The sequence below is a fragment of the Camellia sinensis genome, chromosome 6 (assembly GCF_055761805.1).
Source record: "Camellia sinensis isolate YWXY chromosome 6, ASM5576180v1, whole genome shotgun sequence".
In the NCBI taxonomy this organism is placed as follows: domain Eukaryota; kingdom Viridiplantae; phylum Streptophyta; class Magnoliopsida; order Ericales; family Theaceae; genus Camellia; species Camellia sinensis.
This window is the reverse complement of record NC_138966.1, coordinates 112,131,395-112,153,194: the sequence shown is the minus strand read 5'-3', so window position 1 is coordinate 112,153,194 and position 21,800 is coordinate 112,131,395. Positions and strand designations below refer to the sequence as shown.

At 37.5% G+C, this 21,800-nt stretch overlaps 1 protein-coding gene across 1 annotated transcript; it reads left to right on the top strand.

Annotated features, from left to right (window-relative positions):
* Positions 1–10,594: 10,594 nt before the first annotated feature.
* Positions 10,595–14,445, top strand: LOC114270997 (Sphingomyelin synthetase family protein). Its single transcript, XM_028212610.2, has 4 exons — positions 10,595–11,051; positions 12,765–13,159; positions 13,475–13,668; positions 13,753–14,445. Exons 1-4 carry the CDS (start codon positions 10,723–10,725, stop codon positions 14,149–14,151), a joined length of 1,317 nt encoding a protein of 438 aa, XP_028068411.2. The 5' UTR covers positions 10,595–10,722; the 3' UTR covers positions 14,152–14,445.
* Positions 14,446–21,800: the final 7,355 nt, after the last annotated feature.

Sequence of the window (21,800 nt, the reverse complement as noted above, 5' to 3'; positions counted from 1 at the left end):
AAGAGCAAAGTGGTGTCAAAGGGTGTTTGGTTATGCTATATATGTTAATAGTTATGAGATATGAGATATTGGATATTGGTTATGGTTAAAATGGTATAGTTATGAGCGAACGGGTATTAATTATGAGATATGTGATGTTTGTTATGACAAAAAAGTGTTGGTTATGAAATATGTGACTAGTGGTTATGAAATATGTGACTAGTGGTTATGACTCAAAGAGGTTGGTTATGAGATATGATTATGATTCATGTGGGTAGTAGTTATGAGATATATAATCAATGGTTATGAGATATGTGAAATTGGTTACGATCAAAGTGGTGTGGATATGAGCAAAAGGGTGTTAGTTATGAGATATGTGACTAGTGGTTATGAGATATGTGATGTTGGTTATGACAAAAAGGTGTTGGTTATGAAATAAGTAACTGATAGTTATGGGATATGTGATGTTGGTTATGACTAAAAGGGGTTGGTTATGAAATATGGTTATGATTCATGTGGGTAATAGTTATGAGATATCTGATCAATGGTTATGAGATATGTGATATTGGTTATGATCAAAGTGGTATGGTTATGAGCCAAAGGGTATTGGTTATAAGATATGTGATTATGGTTATGAAATATATGATATTAGTTATGAACAAAATGGTTTTAGTTATCAGATGTGATTATGAAATATGTGATATTAGTTATGAACAAAATGGTGTTGATTATGAGATGCGGTTATGACTAATAGCTGATCGATCTCCACTGGTATCTTGATGTTCGTTTTGAATCTAGTCACGAACACCTCTGTCAATTGTGCCCAGGAAGCGATACTGTGACAACCTTTACCTCTGATTAGTGCTAATCTATGATTAAGCATGATAAGTAACTGATAAGAATGAAATTCTGAACTGATTGTATGAGTGTATTGTTTTGAATGCATTTCTATCTGTTTGATTTCTGAATGAATCTGTTCATGTTTTAACTTTGAACTGTGAATTGAAAGTCTTATCGACGACCAAACCATAAATTGATTAGTGTTTTATTCTAATTAGAATTTATGTGATCTTATGGTAGGTTTAATGAAAATTTGGTTTAGAATGATTAAATTAGATTAAATAAAGTTAAATTACATTAGTTTGCATTTACTACCATTTTGTCATTGAGTGGTTTATGCTAGGCCACTAGTTCTCTCACACTTGCATATGTTTGAGGCATCATTTGCTCATCTTCTTGAGACCAAACCATGAGAGAGGGAGAATAGGAGAGAAAACTTGAGTTCATCAAAATTGGCTTGGAGAGTTAGGAGAATTGAAAGGAATTTGCATAATTAAGCTTCCATACTTGAATTCAAGACCTAAGGTAGGGAGTTCATCCTCTTATTCATGTGTTTAAATTGTTTCTTGCATGATTCATGGAAATTTGGTGACTAGAGTCAAGAATTGAGTTAAAGAGTTGATTTGAGTAGCTAATCCATACATGCATACACATGCTCTAGCATTTTGAGGTTGTTTTCATAAGAATTTCCACATGCATGTCTACATTTGGGTTGTAGTCCATGAATTCATCATGTTTTGGAGTTTAAACTTGCATTTGGTTATGTTTTGGAACATTGGAATCCATTAGAACACTTGCATGTGATGTTCTTGCATTATTCTTCAAGTTTCCTTTGAATTTGTGTTCAATTGACTCACCTATGGGCTTTGATTTTACAAATTGATCTTTGAAACATGTTGTATTATGGGTTTTCAAGTGTTTTCCAAAAAATTAGCCCAAAAGAATTGAAATTTAAAGCTTTAAAAGTCGAGTTTCATGCTTGAGGATTAATTTAGAAATTCTAGATTTTGGACCCACGCTCGAGCGTAGGACCTCATGCTCGAGCGTAAACTTTGAGTACATGCACTTTCGCTCGAGTGTAGGAAGTCACGCTCAAGCGTGAAATGCATATGCCTAGAAGTTCATATGTTTTGCAGTCCGCTCGAGCGAGAGAATTCGCACTCGAGCGAGGATCTGAGTCTCACGCTTGAGCGGAGGTCGAGCGTCCATCGAGCGTGAAAATCGTGCATCCAGTACTTTTTCATGAGTTTACAGCCCGCTCGAGCGAGGGAAGTCACGCTCGAGCAGAGCTCCTTTGTCTGCATGTCCGCTCCAGCGTAGAAAGCCACGCTCAAGCGAGACCCCTGTTTCAGCAAAAATTTGAAAAGTGTTTTAAAGTGCATTTTTACATCCTCATTCCATCATAGGCATTCCTAGGCCAAGTTTAAGGCATCTTAATGAGGATAATGTTATAGAACCATACTTGTATAGTTAGGGGCTAAGTTATTAATCCGGAGTGTGTGTTCGTTCTGCAACTGTAGGGTTGACATCCGAGGACGCTCGTTAGCTTGTCTCTAGCCCAGTGCTCTGTGAGTAACAGTGTTGTAAAGATATGTTTAATTATGATTATTTTCTGAATGATCAACTGTTCTGCTTACTGAACCGTTATTGTTTAATGAATGAATGTTTGTCATACTTGTAAACTGTATCCGTGGCATCCATAACAATTTACTATTACTGTACTGTTACTGCTACTGTCATAGAAATCTCTGTCGGTTCCCATGTTTGGAACCACTACTGTTTACTGTTATAATGGCCATCAACTGACTATTTGGTTTATTAAGACCTACTGTACTATTTTGCTAATGAATGTACCACATATGACTATTATTGCAAGGACATTCATTCTTAACCCCTTTACGCATATGTTATTCACTGGGCTTTAGCTCACTGTTTATATATACATGTAGGTGTCCAGGCACCGGACCGGAGCTAGGAGCGTCGGGTTAGCTCTTATTTTGTCAAGCCAACCTTTGTGCCTCACTTTGAGGTTCCATGTCTGTTCAAGCTAGGGCTGCTCTGGGATGTCTCAGTTCCACCATTCTGTCTCTGTTTTGTAACAAATGTTATAGTCTTGACTGTACAGTTATAGTTAGAGATTCGATCCCTGACATGGATGTTTGTGTGTATGTTGCATATATATATGTTTTGGTTGTCAATGTGGTATGTTTATAAAAAGTCTTTTTGCATTCAGACTGTTACAGCTCATTGGACATCTTTTATTTACTGTTTTAGCTTCCGCCAGCCTCTTTACTCTGTATTTCTGTCGTTACTGTTAAGCAGGCCTTCGGTAATCACAGATTACTGGCCGGTTACGGTGCTAAACTCATAGGGGCGGGTTTGGGTCGTGACAGATACTGCCTTCTGGTAGTCTTTCGAACCAGGTTAGACCTAGGTCGCCAAGGCTGGATGGGAACATGATACACATCAGGGCCTCATTCGCCGGTAAACTGCCATAACCTAGCGAAAGTGGCTCAAGTGCATGTAGGGTCTGTCTTCCTCTCATAAGTGGTGAATTTGGGCTGGTGGAAGCCTGAAGGTAGTGGTGCGTTCTCTATTGCCGGAACGAACGGCGAGTTCTGTAGCCTTGCTAATACTTTGTCCGCTGGTTCGTAAGCAAGGCGCGGCATTGGCATTCCTACCTCGACAGTCCCATGTGTCCGGGGGGCCAATCGCTATAGTGTTGAAACTCTGCGTGGGTCGCGAGCCCTGGTGTCCTCATTCTATTAGGCTCTTTATTCTAGTACTGTTCGCAAGTCAGATGATCTAGGCAACTCTGTGTGCCTAGGGTTGTTTTGGGAAGATGGTAAAAAGTGACTTTTTGGCTTTTAACCAAGCTTTTGGCTTTTTTAGACAAATGATTTGGGAAGTTGGTAAAAAGTGACTTTTGACTTTTTTGATTAATATTTGTTTATGATGTCAAATCATAATAAAATGACTAAACTACCCCCATTTATTTAAAATATTTACAACTGAACCTATGTAACACGTTGTGACCCATGAGGGGTAAAATTGTAATTTCACCGTTGGCTAAAAACCAACTTGCCAAATGAAAAAAAAGCCAAAAAAGCCAACTTTTGGCTTTTGCTACTAACCAAAAAAAGTGGCTTTTAGCCAAGTTCCCAAAATAGCCCTAAATGTCGTCTGGTGCGTGTGCGAGGGTCGATATGTGTTTCCTTCAGTACACGACCTCTCAGCTCTCATTCTCTCAGGCCTAGAGTAACGAGTCTTAGAAGTCCTCGATTGAGTGTCACTTGTTCTAAGGCTCCTACTTTCTGTTTGTGATGGTGTGGTATGCCTATCACGATCCTCCGAGTGGCGAGGGGGCGTGTTGCCTTTGCGTCCCTCTCCTGTCGCCACCCCTTTTCCTTTTATCTGGCGCTTCATTGACTCCATGTCTGCTGCCATCTTCCTAATTAACTCGTCCTGCTCCCTCACGCGATCCTCCAGAACTCGAGGATCCAGCCTCCGCCTTTGTTTATCAGGACTTTGTGAGAGCGACGGGGGCTAGTGCCCCGTCTCTCCCTTGCATCCCTTCGGGAGTTCCGTCGCTGGGGTTCTAAATCTTCCATGGGAGGGATAGAAGGAAAACCTTCATGCCTCTCACCTTCCTCTGGGGTTTGCCCATCAATAGCTGATTGCGGCAAGTCTTCATTGTGCGCCATTGCTTCCAACTAAAGAGGAAAGCTTGATCAGGAGGTTTTGTTCTTTGTGGACTTCCCACAGATGACGCCAATTGTACGAGCGCAGAATAATCTTCTCGTATAATCCTGTTGATTAAGTTTGCGTTTCCTCCAAACGTCGTCGCTTTACTTCTTGAAAACACAAACGTGAGCTAGCCGGTGGGTGTGCGCCGGATACCCCTCCGATGCCTAAGTTAGCAAGATAGACAAATAGACAAAAGCTCTGTGTATCTAAGAATCAAAGTTGTGTTATCTGTACATAGGTCTGTTATGAGCTTTTATAGGTTTTACCTAGCACAATCCTAATAGGACTCTTATTCCTCAATGTAGAGTCCTCCTAGGAATCACACTCCCGAAAGATAATGTTTATCCTTCAACATCCTCCTCGCTGCTTAAACCAAGTGAGATGGCTTTACCACGGTTGGATAACAGAGCAACCGGGCTAACATATGCTGACGTGGCAAGTTTCACCGAACTCTTCTTAGCTCGGTTCTACCTTGCTTTACCTAGCTCGGTATCAACTTGTTTGCACAACGCAACTCCTTGTACCCCAGTTCAGAATACTCTGAACCGAGCTAACTTCAGTCATCCATGACCGGGCTAACAGAGCCCAACAGCGAAGCCCATTCTACTCAGCCCATAGCTCGGCGCGCTTCTTCCCAGTTCTAGCTAGGCCCAGACTTACGCTTTTTACCCTCTCATCCAATAATTAATTGTATGTGTATCAAGTTTATCTTCCTCAATTACTCATGAAAGTCCACAGTAAAGTAATTTAAAGGCCTAAAAGATAAGCAACAAAAAAATAGAATGTTATAGAATGTGGATCACAACAACAAAATCATACATCAAGAGTAGTGGTTATATGTGATTTTTTGCAACTAGGAATGCATTAGGCTCTATGTATATATTGAGTATATTAATAATAATAGTTGGGTAACTAGGAATGCATTGAAAAAATTGTATCAGTTTTCTCATTAATTCATTCATACTCTTTGCATTGTTCTCACCCCATGTTAAGAACAAGTTTATGTTTTCATTTGAATCTCAGTGTATATTAATGCTATAAAAAAATCATAACAGGTATTGTACACACAAAATAAATAATAAATAAATAAAAATCATGTTCTATTTTGACTAATTAATAAGCAATAGGCAACATAATCAATCTCATCTTGATAAATTGAATCATGATGTTACAAAGGGAAAATAGATATAAACACCACACTGGAGACGAATCAGTAAAACAAAAGAGAAAGACAAAAAAGTCCATAGTGCAGGCAAAAATGAAACAATACACTGTTTTAGGCCTTTGATTAGTTATCAATTTAAAGCCTTAAATTGTTAATTGATGATCCATTAGCTGCTTGAACTAAGGCTTTGGGGAACTGAACCTGTTTGGGCTGTCGAATTGAAGTGTCAAGTTTTGAGCCACTAATTGGACCATTTTGTGGGCTATGAAATTGGAGCCCAAGGCTAATATTGAGCCTAAATTTTGGGAAGTGAGCCTACCTTTTGTCATTTTCCTATTTAAACTTTTCTTATCCATGTATTGAATATTTATACTAAAAATTCGAAAGCAATTCAAAAAAATAAATAAATAAAACTTTGACTCTATTTTTTATTGGAAGGTGCTGGAATTAGATTAACAATACGACGATATTGACCATCGCGGGTGATGGTTCATTGGTTTTTGAGGCTCTTTTCATACAAGTTATTTGGGTTTGACACTTAAAAACGTATAAATTTTTAGACAATGTGTTGTATTCCTGTCACATAGTTCTACGAATCTTATTGTGGACTACGACTAGGATCCAATGTTACCCCACTAGGGCCCTTTCTTTGGGTCGGTGAAGGTTAAGTTTGGCAACTCTTAAAAAATTTAAAAAATTAAAAAGTTATCTAAAAAATTAAAAAGTTATTATTATTTATCAAAAAAATATTAAAAAAATAATATACACATATTAATACAAATCAAAAATCAAGTCCCAAGATTGGTACTGACGTGATGGTGGAGTCAGTGACCGAGGCGAAAAAAAAATTATAGTAAAATATTCAGTATATTAGATGGTAGAGTTGGTCCCGTAGAGGCCCACCATTGGTCCCGTTTTGATAATCTGAACTGTGCAATATGTAGAACTCGTCTAGTGCTATATTCCCGTAAAAAATCACGTTTATCGGATATTGTTAAATATATGATCAAATCAGTTTTGTATAAAAAAGGATGGTGTTATAGTTACCAGTTAAAAAAAAACTAACACGATCAGATAATTATCGATATCCAATCAACGTGATTTTTTATAAACATACAGTACTCGACGAGTTCTACACATTGAACGGTTCCGATTAGTAAAACAGGACCCGTGATGGGCCCCCATGGGCTGAACAGAACCGATCAATTTATGCCCGAAAAGTAGAGAATCAATATCCTACACTGCCCTCTGCCGCGCTGCCCCTACTCTATCACTTTATTCCCCTATACACTTATTTATACAATTTTTTAATACACATTTTTTTCATAAAAAGTCAAAAAATTAATCCAAATATCCATATTTTTTTCCTCAACTTTTGAGTCCAAAAAGACAAAAAGTATACTTATTTAGGACACCCCAAACAACCCTTAAATCTGCTTGTCAACATATTATCCCAGGGCCAAAGCCTACGAAAACTACAATACCCCTACGGAACTTCCTTTTTTTTTTTTTTTTTGGCAAATTACACTAATAATTCTTGTTGTTTGAAACTTGTGTCATTTTAATTCCTAATATTTTAATTGTGATACATTTGATCATGAATTTTGATTCTTATTTCAAGTAAGAACAATTGAAAACACTGTTGCTCCATTTAACGGGCAAAGTCATCAATTTGATAAAATAAACTAATTTGACAAAAATAAATATCAAAAAATTATTTTTGAATTTTTAAAAATTACTTCTACCAACCAAAGATAAAAATTACGATATAAAAATGATAAATATTTTACATTTTTATATTTTTTGTCAAATTAAATTTTAATATGTGTTTGGATTATGATCGTGTAATGAGTGGTTGTTTTGTTGATTTTTTGGATAGTTATAATGTAATAAATGGTTGTAATTGTTGTTAACAGGTTTTTTTTTTTTTTTTTTTTATGATTATCATGTAATAAAATGGTTATTAAGCTTTTAATGCGTAATCGATATATTTAATATATGAAATCTTTTTAGTTTTGGATTTTTTAATTTAATGGATTGGTTTAATAATGATATTGAAGTTGTCGCCATATTTAAATTTTGAAAAAATTGAAATTAATTTAACGAAAATAAATATCAAAAAAATTTATTTAAAAAAATTATTTCTACCCTCCCAAAAGATAAAATTATATAAATAATGTGTTTTAATTTTTTTCACCAATTTATTTTTTAATTTCTTAAAAAAAATTATGAAAATAGATTATACAAATTAAGTCAAACAGAACTTTATAACCAAATTTTTTTTAGCATTATTCATTAAAAAAAATGTCATTACATTCCAAATAACATACAAATTAACTAACGCAAAATAAGTTACATGACGACTTTGCCTTTAAAATGAACCATTTACCAAGGAAATATATTTAATTATTTTTATTAGGAACAAGATTCAAGATTCAAAATTCAAAATCAAAGTATTACAATTAAAAAGTTAGAGACTAAAGTGACACAATCTTCAAATTACAAGGACGGTTAGTATAATTAGCCTTTTTTTTTTGGTTTAAAAAAAGGAGACTAATAATACGATTAGTCTCACATAAATTATATTTGTTTTGTAACAATAAATTTTGAATTTTTTAAATTATTAAAACAAAATTTAAAAGTAAACTCAATAAACCAGACTGGATGGTCTAGTCCGATAGTAAACTAGGGACAGTCTAGTCCCTTCCATCTAATCCAGTGGTAGCATTGTACAATGTTCCAGAACCTTATGCTTGAAACAAAATTGTTTAAGACTTACACTTTTAAATTCATAATAAAGTGATAAGGCAGTTAAATTTTATATTATTAAATATGTAACAAATTAAAATTTAACTACAAAATAGATCGAATTGTGATAATTTTTTTAAGTGTCTCGAATATTTTCCATAATTGAATGCTCTTAGACTAGGAGTAGGATGGCTGTTGTCACAACACTCTACAACACCATTCAACGTGTGTGGTTTGAGTTTTTTGAATTAAGTTTTTTAAAAATTAATTTTTTTGGTTTTTGTATTTTTTTATTTTTAGTGAATATTTTTTAAATTTTAAACATTTTTTATATTTTTTTAGATGCACCTTACTTAGATGTATCTAAAAAGTAAAAAATTTGTGAAAAAATATTTTAAAAAATTAATAAATACATAAAAATACAAAAAATGTATTGAATTCTTGTATTTTTTTTTGCATTTTTGGTATTTAGTGAATTTTTGAAAGATTTTTTTTTACAATTTTTTTTATTTTTTAGGTGTACTTATGTTAGGTGTGTCTAAAAAGTAAAAAAATTACTTAAAATATTAAAAAATTTCAGTAAAAATAAAAAAATACGAAAAATAAGAAAGTAGAATTTTCTTAAAAGTGTTTTTTGAAAAGTAGAAACAAGCAAGATTTAATTTGTATATATATAAAAAAAAAAAAAAAAATTGACTAGGCTTCCACCCGCAGCCCAGCCAAAATTTCATCGTTTTGGCCGGGTTTGATTTGTATGTATATAAAAAATAAAAATAAAAAATTATTATATTTTGTAATACAATTCTATTAAAGAAATTGAATGAAGTTGATTCATTAAAATAAAAAACAGTACAAATTGTATGAAAATTTAATTTTGCAATAATTTTATTTGTTTCAAAATCATTTTCTATAAAAAAATTAATTAATTAATTAAGTGTTTATATTTAAAAAAAATTAATTAATTAAATTTAATTTAAAAAAATTTAAATTTTTGTGTTTCTATTTTAAGTGTTTATGTTTTCTATTTCAAGTGTTTATGTTTTAGCGTTGATTTGCAATTTTTTTTTTTTTTTTATCAAAAAGTGATTTTGAGACAAATAAAAATATTTTAAATTTCCATGTAACTTTTACTTTTTTTATTTTAACTAAACAAATCCTTTTAATTTTTTTAATAGATGTGTATTATAAAATACAATAATTTATATATATATATATACAAATCAAACCTAGTCAAAACGATGAAGTTTTGGCTGAGCTGCAGCCTGCATTTGGAAGCATTTGATTCATGTTTGTAGAGTAACTTTTGAGATAAAAAGTACGAAAATTTGTTTGATTTATCTTTTTTCAGAAATGGTTTTGAAAAATTGTTTTGTGAGAGAGAATTTTAAAAAAAGTGATTGATTTTTTTTTTTTGTAAAAAAAAAAATGATTGATTTGATGTGTATATGAGAGAGTGATTTTAGAAAGTAGCTAACCAAACAAAATTTTGAGTTTTTTTTTGAAAAAATTTGTTTAGTTTGATTACTCTTAAAAATTTATTTGTAGAGGATTTTTTTCAATTTTTTTTTTGAAAAACAAACCAAACTAACGTCTAACTCTAATTAAAACAAAACATCCAACAACATTAAATTTGTAATACATCATTAAGCGAGTTTTTTTTCTTCTTCTTCTTCTTGTTTTTTTTTTTTCCTTTTTATTTGTTTAGTCTAATTTTTGAATACTATTTAAAATTATTTTATTCTTCGCGTTTTTTTTTATTTTTAATGAGTTTTTTTTATATATTTAAATCAAAAAAATTATTATTTAAACACAAATCAAGATGTACCTACAAAAATAAAATATTTAAAAAAAAACACGGACTATTTTTTATTTTTTGGATTTAGTAAATTTTAATTAATTAAAAAATCACAAATATTTAATTTTTTTATGTACATTTAAATTAAGTGAATCTAAAAAATAAAATAAAAATATAAAAAGTTCACTGAAAATAAATAAAAAAATGCAGAAAACAAAACTGAAAATAAACCTTTTTTTTTTCTTTTTTTTTTTCAGATAACAAAGTAGAGAAATTTCCAATTATGCTAATTATCTATAACAAACTTTTGAAATAGAAACCCGGTAAAAAAGTGAAAGTCAAAACAAACTTTTCCAAATACAGTCTCACCGATCTATCTCAACAACCACTCCAAAGTATCTTCAACTGTTTCACTCACTCACACATCGCCGCCACACACCACCAAACCATGAGGTGGTCGCCGCCGCCTCCGCTGCGGCCGGCGGCGATCTTCACCGCCTTACGCGGCGGAGGCCTCGGTTTAGCCGCCATGTCGTACGTCGGCGTTGACTACCTCCGCTACCTTGCTCCGTCGTGGCACGAGAAGCTCCAGCCGCTTCTCTGGACCGTTCTCGCTCTCATCGCCGTTGTTCGCGTCCCTTTCTACAAGCACTGGTCCGCCGAGCTCCGTTCCGCTCTCCCCTTCGTCGCCGCCTTGCTTTTCATGCTCTCTGCTCTCCTCTTCGAAGCTCTCTCTGTTCGCTTCGTCACCGCCGTTCTCGGCCTCGATTGGCACCGGTAATACACAATTTCTCTTCTCTTCTCTTCAAATCTGATGAATCCTTACTCAGCTCGTAAAAATCGATATATGTGTTTAATTTGTGGTGTTATTATTTGAGGTTTTACAAATCTCTAAGAATGGAAATATAAAAGCTCGATCTTTGAAAAAAGTGAACTAGATTTGTTAATTTTCGGTTTGATTTGGAGTGATCAGTTTTTTGATTTGATAGGTTTTGCTTTTTAAGTAACATTTTTCATTGTAATTTTAAAAACATAGTCAGATCTGGTGACAACTGTAATGAGTTGTCTGGATATTTAATAGATCTATGATGTGTAATTCAGTTATTTCAGGTTATTGGATATGTTGAATCTTTCTTGTTTGGTTGCTAATTATTAACCCTTATGTACGGGTGTTCTGTTGCAGATTCTTTTAGATTTTTACTTGAAAAGTGCACCAAAATGCTTTTTATCTTGTGTTTATATGCATGTGAATGAACGTATTAGGGCACTTATATTGTATGGATACAGTAAGTCTAGGCTTCACAAAAAATGTTTCATGAAAATCATCTTGAAGCCATGACTTGTCGACCAGCAAGTTGATTGGCAAAGCTTAGGATTGACTGGCCATGGCTTTGAGATGATTTTCGTGAAACTTTGTTCATGGTTCATAGCATTGTTATATATGGACATGGTTTTTTTTTTATAGCCAATGTGGTTTGAACCATAGTGCCGCTTCAATATTGTAGCCTCCAATCATATCATTTTGGTTAGCCTTGTGCAATGTTGTTTATCTTAGTAGTATTTGGTCCGTGTATATTCATTCCAATAGAGCAACACGAGTTAGTTAGAAACTAGGATTTGTGGTACATTCCATGTGTAGTTTGATAGAAATGATTATTGCCAAGTGAACAAGTTCCTATGATGCAAATTCCTAATCACTTTTGGTTGGCTATGCTTAAGTATTTTAATTTTGAGAAGTCCAAAATGTGTGAATATGCAATGTTTTTAACTTCATTATGGTGAGGATTGGAATGACTTGTAACTTGCAAGAGAAGTTATTGATAGATTTATGTAGGATAAATATCTTGGCTCCATCTTCCCATAATCTAATTTTATGTTTTCTCTAGTTGAATCTTGCTCAACGATTCTAGTTACTGAAGTTGATTTTGATGATTTGTTTAGGCCATGAACTATGACTGATAATAGCAGGGCTGAGAGGATTCAACAAGGAAAAAATAATCATATTTTGGAGTAATCAAGGTGATCAGTCAAGGTGATCTAGGATTAGCACCAACGAAATGAGTAATACGGAACACAACTACCACACAAACCTGTAGCCACCAGGATACAAACTTGGGTGTCATGCGGTAAAAGCATAGGGGATATTATACATTTACTAAGTCATTCCATTGAGTGTAAGTTTGCATGATTGGAAAATTTAATGATTGAGAATACATAATCGTGTACTTAAATGTCAATAGCTTCATATTTCAGCTGCTGTAGGTTGAAAATACATTGCTTATATGGATATCAAACAGATCTGTAACTGTTGTTCCATGAAAAGTTTCACCATCGCATTACTTAGTTCACATTTCACTTGCCTTTTCCCTTTCCTTTGCAAATCCCTTCCCAAATCCTCCAACCAAACATAGCCTAAGTAATTCTACTCCAGCAATATGCCAGCTAATATCTAGCAATTGGATATTTGATTGGTTTATTAATATTTGACAGTAATACTGCACCTCTTCCGGACACTGGGCAGTGGTTTCTGCTGGCAATGAACGAGAAACTTCCTCACACAATGGTTGAGATATTGAGAGCCCATGTAATTGGGCTACACCATTTCCTGATGTTGTTTATAATGTTGGCATTTTCTGTGCTATTTGACTCTGTAAAAGCTCCTGGTCTTGGGCTGGGTGCAAGATACATATTCACCATGGCGATTGGGCGCCTTCTTCGGGCCATAACTTTTGTGTCTACAATTTTGCCATCAGCTCGGCCTTGGTGTGCATCAACTCGGTTCAGAGTCCCTGCATACCCTCATCGTTGGGCTCAAAAATATTATGTACCTTATGCTTCTGATGCCAACGCTATACGCCAGCTTATCCATCTTGATAGAGCTTTTGGTATGTTCTGTCTATGAATTAACATTCTCATTCTCATGTTTCGTCTTCTGTGTTGCATGCACTTGAAGTTCTTTATCTTTTTCCAAGCCAAATGATTTTTACCATGTTCAAATCACTTCAAATGCAGGGTTGTTAATGTGTTCCACGACCGAACCTATAGTGTTTTGAGTTTGTTTTTGCCATTGGTAGTATAGTGAAAATATGTATCTTATTTTATTTCTTGCACTAGTTCTACGTGATTCTCCAGTGTAAAGCTGTCCTAAAATGTACAAGCCAGACAAGAAGGTGTTAACTTTTTTCTTCTTCTTTATCCAGATGAAGTTGCAAATTTCATTGAAGATCCCCGTCCGGATTGGGGATCAATGAACTTCTTAATTGATTTCTTGCGACCCAATGCTTTCGAAGGATCTTCATGGTATCATCTTCTGAAAAAGGCTGGAGGCGGCTGCAACGACCTCCTATACAGTGGCCATATGCTCGTAGCAGTACTCACAGCTATGGCATGGACGGTGCGCATAATAAAATGTTTTTGCATTCTCATTGTCCCCAATTTTCAAATCTTGAACTGTTACTGTATTTTGTTGTGATTGTAGGAAGCTTATGGAGGTTTTAGCTCAGTTCTGATATGGCTACTAGTAATGCACAGTGCCCAGAGAGAAGTACGGGAACGCCACCATTACAGTGTGGACTGTATCGTGGCCATCTACGTGGGCGTTCTCCTTTGGAAGATGACAGGTTTTATTTGGCGAACCAAGGACGCATCGAGGGATAGGAGGCTAGACAAGCTAGAGAAGATTCAAAGCAGATTAATCCAGGCTGCAAAAGATTCTGACATGGATGAGGTGAGGGAGCTCTTGAAAGAGGTTGAGTTGGGCAGTCAAGAGATCCACCATACTAGCACGAGCCGGGCTATGTGGTTGTTCTCTGGCGCCACCATTTTCTCCACACTTACCATTGTTCTTCTGGCTTTTACATGGACGAGTGATGGGTGATTTTTTGCTGTGATTTTTGGAGGGCTTTTGTGCCACGATTTAGCACCACGGTTAAGAAGTCTCAACATTGTAGTTTAATGTAACTTTTGAGTCTGTCATCTTTTTCTTTTTTCTTTATTTCTTTTTCTTTTAGTGTGTTCTTTGTTGTATTTCCATTTCCTGCAGATGATCTCCAACTCTGCCATATATCTTCCCACGGGTTGAAGCGAAGAAAGACATTTTGCATATTTGTCTAATTGTTTGTATTTGTTAGAAAAAAAGAAGAGAAAAAAAAAAATCATATTATGATGTCAACAACAGGTCACAATTTGTTGAAAATTAGGAGGGATTTATTTTGCCATTTGGTTGTCTTGAAAAATTAAGGAAATGATAATTGTTGTAACTGAGAATTTTTATTCACTTTCAGGTAACCAATTTTTCCTGGCAAAGTAGTGGGGAAAGGAAATTAAAACTTCTCATAATTATTTCTCTCTCCCTTTATTATTTTCTTTCATTTTCCTCCTCTTTTCCTTTCCATTTTTTGTTTCTCTCTTATATTCCTTTTTCGTTCCTTTCCTTTATTAATAATGCAAACATGTTTTGATTTTTTACCCCCCAAACAGGAAGAGAATGTTCCTCAATAAATGTGTATCCTCCCTTAATTTAGCATATACTGTTTGTTATTGGTGATTTGGTGTATGAAAATGAAAGATGGCATTGTTCCCTTTTTCTCTTTTTTTTCCCTCCTGTTTTTGAAGATTTTTTTTTTTTTTTTAAATTTACCTTCAGCCAAAATTTTTAGTTAAAATTCAAATACTGCATGGTTACAAGTGATACATTGGTGTTAACGTTTAAGAAAACATGAAATAATTGATAACACTCGCTATGGCCACCAACAACAATAAGATAGTCAAACAGTACATAAATATTGTTCTATTGTGTAAAAATTATTCATAAAGCTAGATGTAATAGAGTAAAAATTGTGGATGAAATAAATTGCAAAAATGCTTGGTGAAAGAGGGGCTAATTTGAGCCCATTAAATTAATTAGGCCCAATAGTCTAAGATTGGTGGGCCTGAATTTATCGCAAGTCTAAGATTGGTGGGCTCGAATTTATCACCATCAAACGGGCTAAATGGATCTAAGCCTCGAAAGGGTTCGGATCCGCGAACCTAGAGACTTACTCGGGCCCGGACTCGAAAGGGTATTAAGCAAGCCTAGAGATCCAAGGTACTCGGACTCGAAAGGGTTCAGATCCACGAACCTAAAGACTTACTCGGGCCCGGACTCGAAAGGGGATTAAGCAAGCCTAGAGATCCGAGGCATTCGGACTCGAAAGGGTAACCTAGAGGTCCGAAACACTTGGCTTCGAACGGATTCAGACACAATCTAGAAGTCGCTCCGTCAATGAGTCCCAGAACATTTGCGGGCTCGGAGCTTTCTGGGATCTACGCACCAGAACCATGGGCGTAATGGAGTTCGAACAAAGGACCCGATCCCGAGGACGGTGAGTGGAGATAAATTCACTCATCGGTTAAACTAGCCTATACCCGGGTCGAGGTGGCACGATCTAGGGGGTCCCTGAGACTCGGCAATATTTGCGGCAGGGCGTTCTCTTGAACTACCCCTGGCCCTTATGCGGCAGGACGTCCTCTGGGACTACCCCTGACCCTTTGGGATGATTGGGGATCATTGGTTAGGTGTGGCTAAGAAGAAGGATTCGCCGAGAGGTTGATCTCTTCTTCGGGATTTTCCTCATCCTCGGAGAGGTCACCTCCTCGGACAAGGTGGTTAGAGAGAATATCCCCTATGTGCCTTGCACATGGGCTCCATCCTACATCATGAGGTGCCTATAAATAGCATCCACCCATAGCTTTACAAGGGATGAATTTTTGGAGAGATGACTCTTGGGAAAGAACTAATTTCCCATCTCCATTATCAACCTTGAGAGTGAAAGTGGGAGATCCATGGGAGAGCCTTGCCATTATTCTCTCTCTAGCTATTTTGCCTTCTTCTTCACCCAATCTCTTATCTCCATCATCTCCTTTACTCTTGTGTTCTTGAGTTGAGACTGTTGAAGAATCTAAGCCTCTCACATTTCTTCTAGAGAATTCGAAGTTGTTCTTCAAGGATCTTCGAAGATCTTCGAATTTTCCAACTTCTTTCTTGAACCCTTTTCTACATTTTGGCGACTTCACTGGGGAGGCGGATTGGTTAATGGTCTCAACGAGATCTGGAATCCACACAACTCCAACAAGGATGGCGGGAGAAGATGAAGTTCACCAACAAGGATCTTCTAATGGTGGTGATGACAGGACCATGGCTCCAGATCAACCACTTTTGCTTGAAGCCATTCAAGGACTTCAAAATACTCAACAAGAGATTCTTACCACTCTTCAGAATCTCACTCACACCATGTTGGTGATGAGTTCTAACTTTGCACCGTCGCCAAACGGAAATCAAACTGGTGGTGGAGTTATTTCCGCCGGAGCGCAAAATCAAATCCAAGGAGAAGTAGGCCCCAATCAGCCTATGGCTCATGGCAACACGGCCACAGTAACACATGCTCAAACCACAGTAGGCGGCAGCAGTTTGCCCATGCCCGGGCTCCATGGCGTGCCAAGCCAAGATCCAATGGTGACTAGGGGAGTTTCTAGTGTAATGAATGGCGCTCCAGCGACTGTTGGTGTCCAGGAAAACATAAGGAGCATGATGGCGCAAAAGGGAGCTCTACCCGTACCTAATCTTGTTACACCGCCAATAAATGTTACCCAAGCACCAAGCGGGCCTCCTTTGGTGCCGACAACAAATCTGCAAGCACAACCCGGTATAGCGGCGCCGTGCGGTGGACTCTACGGGCCCCAATTCAATATCCCATCACCAACTGGCTTGTCTATAGGCGCTGATGGCCAGTATCGTCAAATGTCCTCACCAATGATGAATTCGCAGCACCAGAATGGTCAAGTCGCCCCTAGCTCACTCTTCGGGTCCATAAGCCAAGTCCCGGGTGTAACAACCCTCATACTGTTTACCGACTTATGACTGATTGATTACCGATAACCATCGATTATCGTTAAACTGAATTGATTATGACTGATAATTAAACTGATTAAAGTACTGAACTGACTGACTGAAATTGGAAACCGAATTGATTGAGTATATGTTAGTTAAATTGCATTCTATCTGTTTGACTGTATGATTATCTATTCATGCTTATATGTTTAAACTGCTAATTGAAGGCCTTATCGGCGGCCGAATTAGAAACCGATTGATGTTCCATGACCCTCGTAATTAATGTGATTTTATGGTGTATTTACCTGAAAACTGATTGGGTATGATTAAATTAGATTAAAATAAGCTAATTATAGAGTTTGACGTAATTGCACTTTTGCCATCTAGTGGGGCCTTTGTTTACTCATATTTGAAGCCTTGTGTATGCTTTATCAAAACATTTCATCAACCATTTCTTCTTGTTCTAGCCGAATTTAGAGAGAGAGGAAGTGAGAGTCTTGAGTTCACTTGTAGAATTGTTTGGAAATTGAAGAAATTGTTAAGGAGATTGCATATTTGAGCTCCCTTCTTGAACTACAAGACTAAAGGTAGCTTCATTGTCTTCTTGTTCATGTTTTGAGTTGCTTGTTGCATGGTCCAGGTTAGATTGTAGAGCTAAGTCATGATTTGGGTCATTAATGGTGAATTGAAGCTCATTTCATGCATGCATGTTTGAATTAATGAGTTTTGAGTTGTATTCATGGTATAATGGTGCATGCATGTTCATAATTTTGTGGTACCCCATGAGTTAATCTTGTTTTTGAAGGTTTAAGCTCTTTTGAAACAGCATTAAAGCTTTGAAAATGATTTAAGATCATGCATGTTGCATGTTCATATTGTTCTTGGAAAATGGTTTGAAATTGGGTTTAAATATGGTTTTTATTGACTCACCTTTGGGGCTTGAATTCATAAATTGAGCTGTGAAACTTGTTATACATTGAATTTAGTTATGTTTTCCAGAATTTGGGCCCAAGAGGTCGAGTTTGGAGTGGTAGAATGCTTGGTTTGAGCTTGGGAGGCAAATCTGGAAATTCCAGATTTGGCTTCCTCGCTCGAGCGAAGGATTCCCCGCTCGAGCGAGCACCTTTGTCCAGGGCTCCGCTTGAGCGACCATTGAGCGACCATTGCGCGCAAAATCACAGCATCCAGTATTTTTACTATTTCGACAGACCGCTCGAGCGAAGGATTCCTCGCTCGAGCGAAGCCTTTGATTTTGGACTTCCGCTCGAGCGAAGAAAGTCTCGCTCGAGCGAGGCTCCTATTTTCAGCAAAGTTTGCAAAATGTTTTCTAAGTGTATTTTTGCATCCTCATCCCATCCTAGGCATTCTTAGGCCTAGTTTAAGACATCTTGATGAGGATATCGTTGTAGAAGAACACACCAAGGCAAATTAGGGATTAAGTTATGATATTTCCCAACTGTGTAGCTTAGTGTGTTCAACCTGTGAACTGTGTAGGGTTGGCGACTGGGGAGACACGCTCTAGCATACCGTAGCCCAAACTCTGTGAGTAACAATTGTGTAAAGATATGTTCAACTGATATCTTTTGAATACCGAACTGAACTGTTTACTGAACTGGTATTACTGAATGAATGTATGTCCTTTATTTCTGAACTGTACTGTGGCATCCTTAGTACATACTGTTTACTGTTACTGTTACTGTTACAGAGATCTCTGTCGGTTCCCTCGTGGAGCCACTACTGTTTACTGACTGATGGCCATCATTACTGTTCGGTCTTTTAAGACCTACTGTTACTGTTATGCTAATGGATGTACCACATATGACTGTTTACTGTACTGAACAACTGAAATACTGATTGAATTGAACTGTTTTCATTACCGTAAGGACATTCATTCTAAACCTCTTTACGCATTATGTTATTCACTGGGCTTTAGCTCACTGTTTATATATATATGTAGGTGCTCAGCCACCAGATCGGAGCTAGGAGCGTGGGTTAGACTCCAGTTTTGTCAAGCCAGCCTTTGTGCCTCACTGCGAGGTTCCGAGTTGCCATGCTATGGCTTTGGGGTGTTTTGTTTGTTTTCCCCCGTCTGTCTCCATACTGTTTGGATTACTGTATAGACTGTCAGTTGCTAACTGTACTGTTATCAAGGGATTAGGTCCCTGTACTGTGTGACTGTAAATTTTGTATAGACTGTACTGTTTGTATATGTATGAATGCATGAAAAATCTTTTTGGCATACAGACTGTCACAGCTCATTGGACATTGTTTAATCACTGTATTGGCTTCCGCCAGGCCCTGTACTCTGTTTTACTGTATTACTGTTAAGCAGGCCTTCGGTAATCTCGGATTACTGGCCGGTTACGGTGCTAAACCCATAGGGCCGGGTTTGGGTCGTGACACCGGGAATACCACCATCAAACTCTCTCCCTCAACAGTTTCTCACTCTCGCCGATGTGCAGGCCATGTTCGATCTCGAACGGGGCAAGAGGACCTTACCCTCTTTGCCTGATCCAGACGTCAAGCCGCCTTACCCCATTGAGATGCTGAGCTATCCATACCCTGAGGGGTATACAGTGCCGAAGTTTATCAAGTTCGACGGCAAACAAGGAAATGCCTGAGAACATGTTGTGCGATTCATCGAGACTCTGGGTATTCATGGTTCAAACCACGTCCTCCGACTGAGAGAATTCTCTAAGTCCCTCACCGACCGAGCATATAGTTGGTATGTTAATTTGGCCCCAAACTCTGTCCGAAAGTTGGGAGGAAATGGTTAACAAATTCCACTCCAAGTTCTTTCAAGTGGCTGAGAAGGTGACCACACTTACATTGTGTAAAGAGAAGCAACAAGAAAGTGAAGACATCCTTGACTACGTCAAAAGGTTTTAGGACAAGGCCGTGGATTGTCATGAAGCAGTTGAGGAGAGTTATCTAGTTCAAATTTGTCTAGAAGGGGCGTTGAGCAGGTACAAAATGTTTCTAGTTAATCACAAGCTACCCACCTTCTCGGCATTAATAAAAGCAGCTCGGAACATTAGCATTCTTCAGGCTCAGGAGTCCGGATTTAAGGCCAATTACAAGACTAGTTTCAAGTCGTCTCGTAGACCTATCGTTGCTGCTGCCTCTGCCCCAGATACCCGAAATTCTCAAGGAGGAGGTCATAGAGGCCAGAAGAGAAAGCAATATAATGGTGAAAAGGGGAATGTTTCTTATCCATGTGGAATCGAGGAAGTGAAAGCTCTAGTTAAGGAATGGGTGGCCGACGGAGAGCTAAAATTGCCTTATGTCGAAGAAATGCCATCAAAAAAGGACCGCGAGAGCCCTGAATTTTGTGTCTACCATCGTACATTGAAACATCCGACAGAGAAGTGTTGGACTCTTAGGAAAATCTTCAGAGATAAAGTCGAGGCAGACGGATTGAGGTTCAAAAAGCAAGGAACTCAAGACATCCGAGAACAACCATATCCTCAACACTGAGACAAGGGCAAGAATGTTGCTATGATAGCTTATGAAGGCCCGATGATCGAGGCTATCGCCAATCTCGATGATGATGATTGTTATCTGGACGACATCCTCGAGCCAGAGGGTGAGCAAGTTTACTATGGAAGTGCTCTCGATCCAGAGGGCAGAACATTTATGACTCATGGTGAAGATCCCTTTGATCCAGAAGGAGGAGAAGAGTACTATGGAAGAGGAGGACACCATGTTTATGTGGCACCTTATTTTGAAAAGACCGAGGAGATGGTTAACTACGAGCCTCCAAGAGTGGAAAAAGATCCGGATCACTATGCCAAAACCTTGCAAGACTGTGTAAAGTTCAAGCAGTTCTTTGACCAGCTTGGACTTTCCAGGGAGGCAAGAACAGAAATCACCAAGTCTATCATTAATATAGCCGAGGCACACCATGAGGAATGCATGTCGACTGAGGGATCTATCCCGAGGAAGGCGAAAGAGCAATCTAGTGCCATTACTTTCTCCGAGGTTGATCAGAAGTATCCTTTTTCTCACAATCGCCCGCTTTATGTGACTGTTTTTATTAACGGGGTTGAGTTCAAAAGGGCCTTTCTAGATAGTGGAGCCTCTATCAACATTATGACTTGCGCTACTCTAGAAAAGGCTAGAATCTCTGAAGAACGCATTGTGAAGCAGCCGATAGTCATCACTGGCTTCGGTGGAGAAAGGAGAGTTACTATCGGATGCGTAACAGTTGATTTAGCCGTTGGAGAGATTCGCTCGGCCACCAAGTTCCATATTATCGATTCCGAGGCAAACTACCACATCATCCTAGGGAGGACCTGGATGCATAGATATGGGGCTGTACCATCAAGTTATCATCAGTGTGTTAAGGCTAAATGGGAAAAGAAGACGGTGACAATTCAGGCCACAGAAAGGCCTTTCGAGGTCCATGAAGCTCATTATTCTGATGCCATCTACTTCACCGAACTGGCTGTCGAAGAAGTTCCCACCACCTCTAAGCCTCGGGGGGTCAAAATTCCTCATTGGGAGGATATCAAAGATGACAAGGAGCCAAGGGCAGAATCAAGTAAACGGGCGATCTCTAGACCAGAAAGTCCGCCTATTCCTCGGAAGGTGATGAAAGTCCGAAAAGGGGGCAAGATGGTGTACTATTTATGAAGGTGTGCGGAGTCGGTGAAACC